Raw genomic sequence first — 9,042 nt, 5'->3', positions numbered from 1 at the left:
CGCATGCAGCTGCAGGCAGGCGGACAGGAGCTTTTTTCGGGGATTTATGACGATGCCCTTCCTCCTCTGTGTGTCTCCACCCGCACATCATCGCGCATTCGCCGAGAGAGAGACGGGGAGGAAGAAAGGAATCCGTTCAAAGAACCGGATTTTGCAGGCAAGCACAAGCGTCCGCGTCCTGCATTTGAGAGGCTCTCACCGTCGCTGCCCAAGCGAAGAGAGCGCGAAAGAAACGTCGTCTTCGTCGACCTCTTGGTTCGAGCTCGACGAGACGCGAGATCAAACGAGGTGTATGTACACCCCACGTCGAGGGTCGCTGTCATTCTCCGTGGTTCGTACGGACGCTCCAGGCATTGTCTGGCGCCGCGTTCGCGTCTTGGCCCATCGCGAAGTCTTTGCGGTTTCTGTCCAGGCGCGAGAGTCTCTTTCAAGCGTGTGGACGGTCTCCTCGTCTCGCCCTCGTCTCCTCATCTTCTCGTCTCTGTCTTCTCTCAGACTCCTCTCTGGTCTCTCGTTGTCCCCTCGTTATCTCCGCTGATTCTCCCTTTTCTCTTCGTTTGGCTCTCTGTTCTTCTGTCTGCGTTCCCCCGTGTGTTTCTGCTTTCTCTCCACCTTTGTGTTCTTGCCTTGACCAAAACAAGCTTCCCGGCTCTCTCGCGTCGCTGCTTTTTCCCTCGTCTCTCTTCTTCTTTCTCTTCTCCGTTCTCCCTCACTGGTTTGCGAAAGACGCAGCCCCCTTTCCGCCGGCCGCACTCGCGAACGAGTCTCTTTCTGCTGAAGAGAGACGAATGAGAATAGGTTTGTTTTTGTGAGACAGCCTTCAGCTCGCAGCGGAGCAGCTTGTGCCTGCTCCGCCTGGTCCTTCTTCTTCCGTTTTTTCTTCTCCCTCGTCTGCCCTTTCTCCTCGACCCACGAACCCACTGTCTCCCCCCTCCCTCAACTCTGTCTCTGTTCTCGCTTCTGCTTCTCGTTTGTCTTCTCCTTTGTCCGGCTGTGGCGTTGCACCATGCAGATTCCGCGCGACGTCATTTTCGAGGTCGTGCGAGGCTTCCGCGGACGTTCGCGCAACTGCATCAAGATTGCGCGCGTCCGTGCGATGAAGGCCTTGCTCTACTCGTACATAATGCGGAGACAGCGGCAGCGTCGGTACCGCGTCTTCTGGATCGGGAGAATCAACGCAGCTGGCAGAGAGTGGAGTTTTCCCTACGCGTGGCTGGCAACCAGTCTGTGGAGACAGAACATCTGGCTGGACAGGAAGATGCTCGCGAACCTCGCGGAGACAGAACCTGCGTCCTTCAGGGCTCTCGTCAACGAAGGCAAGAGCGTCTACTTCTGGAACCCAGACAAAGTCCGAGACATCCAGGACCTCTAAAGGAAAAGAGCGAACGGGAGAGAAAGAGAAGAAAGTAGAGGAGGAAACACGAGAGAAAGAGAAGAAAGTAGAGGAGGAAACGCGAGAGAGAAGAAAGTAGAGGGTGTGCCTGGAGGAGAGAAGAGAAGGGAGAACAGGAGCGAGACCAAAAAGACAGGACGCATGTGCGCATCGGAGACGATTTGTGTTTCTCCACTTATTTCTTCACTTCTCTGAAAGTCTTTTTGAGAGGTCAAGTTCCATCGACAAGAGGAACTGTCGGTAGATCTGAGGATGTGGTGTATCGCAGTGAAGTGTCTGAGGAATGAGTTTCCGAAAACCTGGGTGCGTTCGACGAAGGACGGTCGACCGTTGCGCGCTCTGCTGTAAACAGCAGTCCAGAGGGGAGGTGTACATACAGCCTGCAGCAGCGCTTGTTTCTCGCAAGTCGGGTGGTTTACATCCTTCACCGAAATGTTATTGCCGCAAGAGGAACCGACGTGACTGTCGTTCTTCCTCTGTGTCTTGGCCGCAGTCCCTCTTTTCGTCAGGTTAATTGTTTTCTTTTTTTCGCTAGCTTTACCAGCGCTCCCCGGCGAAAACGAGAGTTACGTCTCCCCTCCGGTATCATCTCCCCTCTGAACATGATCCGTCATTTTCCCCGCCTTTTCGCAGGCCAAATAGATCTGTTTAATCTGTCGATGTGGCTACTACTCGCCTCCCGCGCTTCTTCGCGTTCACCATCCTCGTCCCTTTTCACCTTATTTGTCTCGACTTTTGGCACCTTCTTAGCAGCCGTTTGCTCTCGCCTCCACTCAGACCTCCTCCTAGTCTCCGGCACTGCACTATCTCTTTTCCTCTCTCATCTCTCTCGCGCGCGACAGCAGTCGGCCGAAACTCGGATGGTACACATGAGGAAGTACTTTTCATCATCTTCTTTCTGTGTCCGATCAGTGAAGGAGACAGCCGTCGCTTCTCCTTCTCGCGTTCGCGCATGCATGCAAGGCCCGCCCACACCGAAGTGACTCGGAAGAAGAGTCTAAAACCCGCAGCCAGCTTCATTCGGAGAGAAACACAGAAGGTCTTTGAACTCGCTCCCCAACGCTCAGAGAAACGAAAAGCCTAGGAGAAAGAGAAAGGAACGAGAAGCGACAACGAGAAAGAAGGGAAAGAGAAAGAGAGAAAACTGAAGCTCAACACAGAGCTCAACACAGGGAGAAGAAAGGAGGAAGACTCAGAGAAGAAGCGGTAGACAGAGAGAGGCAGAAGAGAAGGAGCGAAAAGTCGGTAACGAAGAGAAACGAAGGAGACCTGCGAAGCGGGCTGTGCTGCGGTAACGGTCATTAAGCGAGAAGAACGCGACAGAGATAAAAAAACGTTGTAGCGAAGGGCACCGCGTGACGAGAGATGCAGAGACAAGAGAAGAAGAGAGAGTTCCACGAGCAGAGAAAAAAGAGGAGGTCGACTCCGAAAGGGAGGGAGGGAAAGCAGAGATTCAAACATGACGAATTGCATGTGGAGAACGGAACAGATTGCCGAGAGAAGACAAAGCTGTCACGATAGTTGTGCACAGTTCCTTTTTCTCCAAAGATCATTTAAATCCTTAAAACGAAAAAGTCCGTCTTTCGCGAACCTGAGGACACCGCAAAGGCCTCGACACGGCTTCGTCGCATGCGCACAAACCTCTTTCTAGCAACAAGACAGTGTACATCCACGAGTTCCGGTGAGAGACAAAAAAAACCGTCTACGGCGACGCCTCCGACCTGTCGCTCTCCTTAGTGTCTGTGCGTTCCCTCCGCGTCTCTTCGAGTTGTGCATTCTCCTCCTCGACATCTCCAACGCTCGCCTCTCTCCGTTCTCGTCCACTTTTTACTCCTTCCTCTCCGGCGCCGCTTGTCTCACCATGATCTCTATCTCCTCTCTCATCCTCACGCCTTAGTGTCTGTCGCGTCTCCGAGAGACTCTCTGTCTCCTCCATCCCCTCGGTCGCTTCTCTCTTCCGCGCTTGCGGTCGATCCCCTCTTCTCTCGTCCTGCATCTCTCCCTCTGTTCCTCTCCCTGCTTCCTCGACATGCTCATGCTTCGTCCCCACAAATTTTTCTTCCAGACCTTCCACCCTCACCACTTGTCCTCTGTCTCTCTCTCGATCCCCGTCTTCTCCTTCTTTTCCTTCTTCTTTTCCTTCTTCCGCTCCTTGTTTTCCTTCGTATCGGTCCCGGCTCGGGCCGCTGGCCGGTTCTGGGGAGTCTCCGTTCTGTTCAGGCCAGGACTTCTCGGCGGAGACAGCGGCTGGTGGGGAGGTATCCGGCAGTTGCGAAGTCCGCGCGAAGCTCAGGAGAACGAAGAGGAGAAGCAGCACTGAGGCCAGGAGTCCCGCGATCGCTGCGAGCCGCGCGCCGCGCCGCTGGCCCGACAGGAGCGGTGTCAGGTGGACGTACAGGAAGCGCGACGCGGCGGCGCCCGCGGCGCCCACGGCGGCCCAGCGCAGAGCGGCGACGGACGGATGGTGAGGCAGGAGGCCGAGAACGAGGAGACAGGCCGTTCCCGCGCAGAGAGGCACTAAGGCGTAGCCTTGGAGACAGAGCAGCTGGTCGAAGCGGGGCTCCTGCGACGCGGGAGCCTCGGGCGTCTGAACGCCTGCGCCGCTGTGTTTCTCCCACAGAAGGCCGAGCCAGACGAGGAGTGGAGGGACGAAGAGCGCCGCGTAGACCGCGCCGGCAGCCTGCGTGAGGAGCCCAACGTCGGCGGAGAGGCCGGCGGCTGCGAAGACCGTCGGCCACAGCAGCAGCGGCAAGTTGCTGCATGCGAAGCAGAGCAGCACGAGCGTCGTGGCGCACCAAAAAGGTCCGTACGCGTCCGGAGACTGGAGAAAGACGAGGGAAGCAGGCGTCGAGAGCGCGCCAAGCGGCGAGGCAGACGCAGACGAAGGCCCTTGATCGGCGGCCTCAGGCACATCTCCCGCGCAGGCCGAAGCGGCGCTCGGCGCACAGGTCGCGGTCTTCCACGGGAGAAGTGAAAGGCGAAGTCGCTGAAGAATCTGCTCCGTCGTCACGTCGAACAGTCTATACAGGTGACCGGCGGCCTCGTCGCAGCACCCGCAGAGACCAAAGAATCCTCCCCGGCGAGGCTCGTCGCTGAATCGCGCAGGCTCGGGCGCGTCCAGAAGCGCCCCGCGGGCCTTGGCCTCCGCGCGGAGGCTCCTGTGGGGCTCGAGACTCGCGTCGCTCAGAGACAGGAAGTCCCCCTGCAAGCTGCCGGCCTTTCGGTCCGAGCCGAGAGCTCCTCGCCCCGCAGAGAGGTCCACGGTCGGCCTCGAAGAAGCCGACTCCAAAGACCGCTGGGGCTCCAGAGACACGGTCGGAGAGGCCGAGGCCGTCGGCCGCTCCCACTGCGTGACGTTGAGACGGGGATTGTGGAAGTACGGTACGCCGCGCGGATCGTGGTACTCGTACCAATCTGGCGGCAGCGGAGCCTGCGACGCCACAAGGTCTGCCGTATCGAGGGACGCCATGTCGTCGTCCTGAAGTTGCCGCGGTTGAAGAGAGGCAGACGGGGGGGGAGGGGGCGGGGGGGATAGGGGGAGAGAACGAGAGAGCGGAGGATTCAGGCCCGAGAGGCAGAGCGGAGAGGAAAAGGTTGCGCGCAGAGACGGAGAAAAGCAGAACAGAGAGAGAGAAGAAGAGTCACGTGGAGAAGTGAGACAGCGAGGGGAGACAAAAAAGACACTCCAGAACGGGAAGCGCTGGACCCGCAGAAAGAAAAGAAACGCTGCGTCTCTTGCTCCTTAAAAAAAACAAGACCCTCCCCCAGAGGTGCGAAAGGAAAAGAGGGGAATCCCTTTCAGACGCAGAAGACAATTCGCGAGGCTGACATGCACAAACCGATAAGGACATGCCCAGAGACACGCGAATCGATCTATATATATATATATATGTTTATACACATGTGTATATATATGTATACATATGTAAATATATGCATACATGTATATATGTATATAGGCATATGCATGTATGTATATATGTATGTATGTATGTATGTATGTATGTCTTTGAGCTTCGTTGGAGAAGGAAATGTCAGAGAGGCGGCACTACCCATGAGTGGAGAGGAGAGAACGGTGTCGCAGATTCAGCCGAGTGTCTAGACTTTCTTGGAGAGGAAAAAAAAGACGAGAAAGGGTATTTCCAATTGCGTCTTGTCGGTTTCCCTTTGAGTTCCCCCTTCTTGCTGTGCTAGACATCGGGAGAAGAAACCTTCGCAGCGCGCCTGAGGCAGAACTTCCGGTCTCGGCGGCGCGACGTTTCCATCTTGTCGATGGTTGTTTTCAGAAACGAACGCGAGCTGTCACGTCCTTTTTCCGAGAGTATTTGCGTCTCGCCCCAGCGAGACGAATCCGGAACTGAAGATGCTCGGGTCGACGGAAACTCTCCCGGGCGGCAGACGCGGAGAACGGAGTTCCAGAGAAATGCCGAGGAATTCGAGGACGTGTGTCCATCAAAAAAACGGAAATCTGAAGAAAAAGAGACGAAAAAGCGCGCGTTCGAGCGACAGAGATACTGTGGAGCGAGTCCTTCACCGTTCTTTGGTTAGTTTCTCATGCAAGAGAGCCCTGCGGAAACTGACAGAAGACCGGGAAATGTGCAGGCCGAGACGAGGAAAAGTTGTCACTGAGGGTCCAGAGAACTCGCGGCTGCTCTTTTTCTGCGCCGCGGAAGAAAAGAAAGAAATCTGCGAAAGGCGAAAACTCGAAACGCCGCCGAAAACGCGGGAGAAGCGCGCAGCGAGATAGCGACGTCGCTCGCAGTGCTGAGGTGTACAGACACCCCCCAGGTGGGTCCCGCTCGGAGGGCGCCGCTTTCTCCCTGTCGCCGAGGCAGAAGAAAAAACTCTGAAATGCCTCTCTTCCTTCTCGCTCTCCAGTTCCTTTAAGGAGGCTTGAGGACGCGGACCGTAACTGCGCGACTTTCAGCAGTGCCCGAAGAAAGGGGGGAACGCCTGACTTGAGCATGCTGCAAACACGGGCCTCTCTGCTCGAACAGCGAAATAGATGTCTACGCTCGCGAGTTTCTGCCTTGCTGTCGAGTCTGAACACACAAGAATCCGACGGGCAATAGCTAGTGACCTTGGCGTTTGTACGCCTGTACAGATTCTGACGCATATGTAGTCTCAATGCGTACAGATATCCACATATCTACCGCTACGCGTCTACACAGAGATTCACACCCCTATGATAATATATATATATATATATACATGCGTAACAACCATTTCTGCATGAATCGTTTTGTGCTTGTAATATATGCATTTGTCCATGCATTTATGTGGGTAGCCTCCAGCACCAGTGTGCAGAAGAAGTGGACATGTCTATTGGACAGATGTAGCCCTGGAGGCTGAGTGCGAGAGTCGGAGTCTACACCACTGTATGATGTCCATGTCTGGTGAAGTGTATTTGTTTGCCTGGCGTCTTTCAAGCCTTTCAAGAAGCGCGGTGTTGTGCATGGCATCAGCTGGGGGTCCCTCTTCATTGCAAAGGAACATTCCTCTTGTGGTGACTCAGGGCGGGCGCCTGAGGTCGCTGTGTCTGAAAGCTGTCGAGAAACGGCCGAGTCTATGGTTCTTCCGCGACGGCATATTCTCTTCAGAGTCCCCGACCTTGTGCTGTGTCTGTTCTCTCCAGTGCCTCGCGTCGCCAGGTACGGTGACCGAGAGCGTTGAACGTTTCCGCGGAAGCCGCGTTTTCTCTCGCGTGGCATCCGACCCCGCACTTGAGAGTTTCTCAGTTCACGAAACTTCCCCCCCCTCCCCCGCCGCTCTGTGCTCATGAAAAAAGAGCGCGTTGCACAGACAGAGGCCGCGCCGGCGAGAACCGCGCGTTTCCCTCGGTGTCTCGGACGTACAACTACGCTCTCACTTGAAATCCTCCGCAGCGCGACAGCGCCCACCACAGAGTGTGTGTTCACTGTTCTGCACCGCAGCAGGCGGAATTCGACGGTTAACGTCTGCCTTTTTCCTTCTGTTGAGGACAGCGGCCAGTCGTCTGCCATCTTTCTTCGACTTGCCTGCTGTCTTGGATGCTGGCAGCGCCGAGGAACCGGCGCCCGCGACGTGACTCTTCACCGTTGATGGGGTTCTTCGGCTGGCGCGGCCGAGTTGTTCCCGCGTCGCAGCCAAGCGGGGCCATGCTCCGGTAAATCGGTCGGCGTTTTCTCGGCGGATTTTCCCTGCGCGCCGCAGCGCCTCCCCTCTGTTCCGTGTGATTCTGCAAGTGGAACTTGTTCACCGAATTTTCCTCCGGGCCTCGCGCGCGTTTTCGAGAGATCTCGACTTCACCCGAGTGCTGGAATCCGCCGACACCGCCCGTTCAGCTGCGCTTCTCTCTCCTGGGTTTCCTCGCGACGCTCGACGGTGGGGGGAGAGAGACGACGCCGAGAGGTCACGTGGCGACGGGTGCCGGTTTCTCGGCGTCGGAGTTGGGTGAGAGTTGGGGTGAGCAACAGCCGAGCAGGTTCGCGTTGCCGGTCGCGTCGTGTTGAAATCGCTTCCTCGTTTTCGCGACTCTCTCCTGGGGCAGTGCTTGGTTTTCTTTTTCCTCCTTTCTGCGTTCTCTCCATCTGCGGCGCGAGTTTGACTGCATGCGAGACGCAGTTCCGCGCACCCGTGGTCCCGCGCTTCTCAGTGCAACACTGGGTTTCCGCCTCTCTCCCCAGAGTCGCGCTCCTTGTAAAAGAGCGGGCAGTCTCAGCTCGAGATCGCGGGAGTTTCCCACTCGCCGGCCCGTCGGCCGACCTTCTCATCTCAGCAGTTCGGCGCCGCGGACGAGCACGGGCGGCGCCCAGAAAACGCTTCTTAGACACCCAGCGAGAACAGCGGAAGAATCGAGAGACGTACAAGTTGCCACGGTTGCCAGACGTCCTTTTTGAAACCGTCTGCGGACCCGACGCTTCTGCCCGCTCCTCGAGTCTTCTTCGCCTCATGCTCCGTAGCGGTTCCTTCCTCTGACGCTTCTCCGCCGAAGGGTATATCGTTCACCCGCGGTCTCCCGTGTCGAATTCTCTCTTCCGGAGTCGCTGCGTCTCTCCACCTAAAGTTTTCCGTTTCGTATTTCTTCGCGACAGCGTCTGCTTCCTGGACCTCTCGCGGTCCTCCTGAGCGCCTTCGTCTTGGTGGCCAGAGACGAGACAGTTCCTTCCCGCCGCAAAGCCGCCAAAGGCCGCCCCTCGCATGACCTTCTTTTCCTTCGCTCTCATGCACGCAACGCCGCGCTCGAGAGAGTCTCTTTTCACCGAACTCGCAGTCTTCTTCTTCCATCTGAGGCAGGTCGAATCGACCGAGAAGTTCCCTCTGCCCTTGCAGACTATCCTCTCGGAGTCGACGTCCACGGCGACCTGTGGATCTCAGCCGAGTCGCTTCTTCGGAGGAAACTGAAGAGGACTCGAAAGACGAAGTTCTTCCTTTCCTTTCACCACCGCCCCAGTGGACTGCTCAAGTGTGTGAGTACAGCTGTGCGACTGAAACATCCGAGAACGTTGCGGTGTCGCTCCACGTGGGGGTCCGCTGCTGTGCCGACAGCCTCCCCTTTTCTTCTCTCTCCTTCCCGCGCAGGAAAGACTTGCGTACGGCGACGGTGTCGACGGACAGTGCCCCCGTTCTCTTGAGGCCTTGGGCGGCGTTCTCCTTGCGCGTGGTTCTCT

The 9,042-nt window shown here is 56.7% G+C and overlaps 3 protein-coding genes across 3 annotated transcripts; 1 reads left to right on the top strand and 2 right to left on the bottom strand.

Annotated features, from left to right (window-relative positions):
• The first annotated feature begins 89 nt into the window (after nucleotides 1-89).
• Nucleotides 90-1,603, top strand: TGME49_293310 (ribosomal protein L20, putative). The gene has a single exon (XM_002370092.2). The coding sequence runs from the start codon at nucleotides 1,007-1,009 to the stop codon at nucleotides 1,370-1,372; it is 366 nt and encodes a 121-aa protein (XP_002370133.1). The 5' UTR covers nucleotides 90-1,006; the 3' UTR covers nucleotides 1,373-1,603.
• An 869-nt stretch (nucleotides 1,604-2,472) lies between these two features.
• On the bottom strand, nucleotides 2,473-6,249 carry TGME49_293300 (Yip1 domain-containing protein). Its single transcript, XM_002370091.2, has one exon. It carries the CDS (start codon nucleotides 4,860-4,862, stop codon nucleotides 3,096-3,098), a length of 1,767 nt encoding a protein of 588 aa, XP_002370132.1. The 5' UTR covers nucleotides 4,863-6,249; the 3' UTR covers nucleotides 2,473-3,095.
• A 1,009-nt stretch (nucleotides 6,250-7,258) lies between these two features.
• Nucleotides 7,259-8,145, bottom strand: TGME49_293290 (hypothetical protein; the record flags this gene model as incomplete). The annotated part of the gene is made up of 2 exons (XM_018782185.1): nucleotides 7,259-7,610; nucleotides 7,682-8,145. 2 exons carry the CDS (start codon nucleotides 8,143-8,145, stop codon nucleotides 7,259-7,261), a joined length of 816 nt encoding a protein of 271 aa, XP_018638629.1.
• Between the last annotated feature and the right edge of the window lie 897 nt (nucleotides 8,146-9,042).

The sequence above is a fragment of the Toxoplasma gondii genome, chromosome Ia (assembly GCF_000006565.2).
Source record: "Toxoplasma gondii ME49 chromosome Ia, whole genome shotgun sequence".
Taxonomy (NCBI): Eukaryota; Apicomplexa; class Conoidasida; order Eucoccidiorida; family Sarcocystidae; genus Toxoplasma; species Toxoplasma gondii.
Note: the sequence above shows the minus strand (reverse complement) of the source record. Positions and strands in the feature narration are given on the sequence as shown.

Coding starts and splice junctions, on each gene's coding strand:
- TGME49_293300 (XM_002370091.2), bottom strand. CDS start 4,862: ATGGCGTCCCTCGATACGGCAGACCTTGTGGCGTCGCAGGCTCCGCTG.
- TGME49_293310 (XM_002370092.2), top strand. CDS start 1,007: ATGCAGATTCCGCGCGACGTCATTTTCGAGGTCGTGCGAGGCTTCCGC.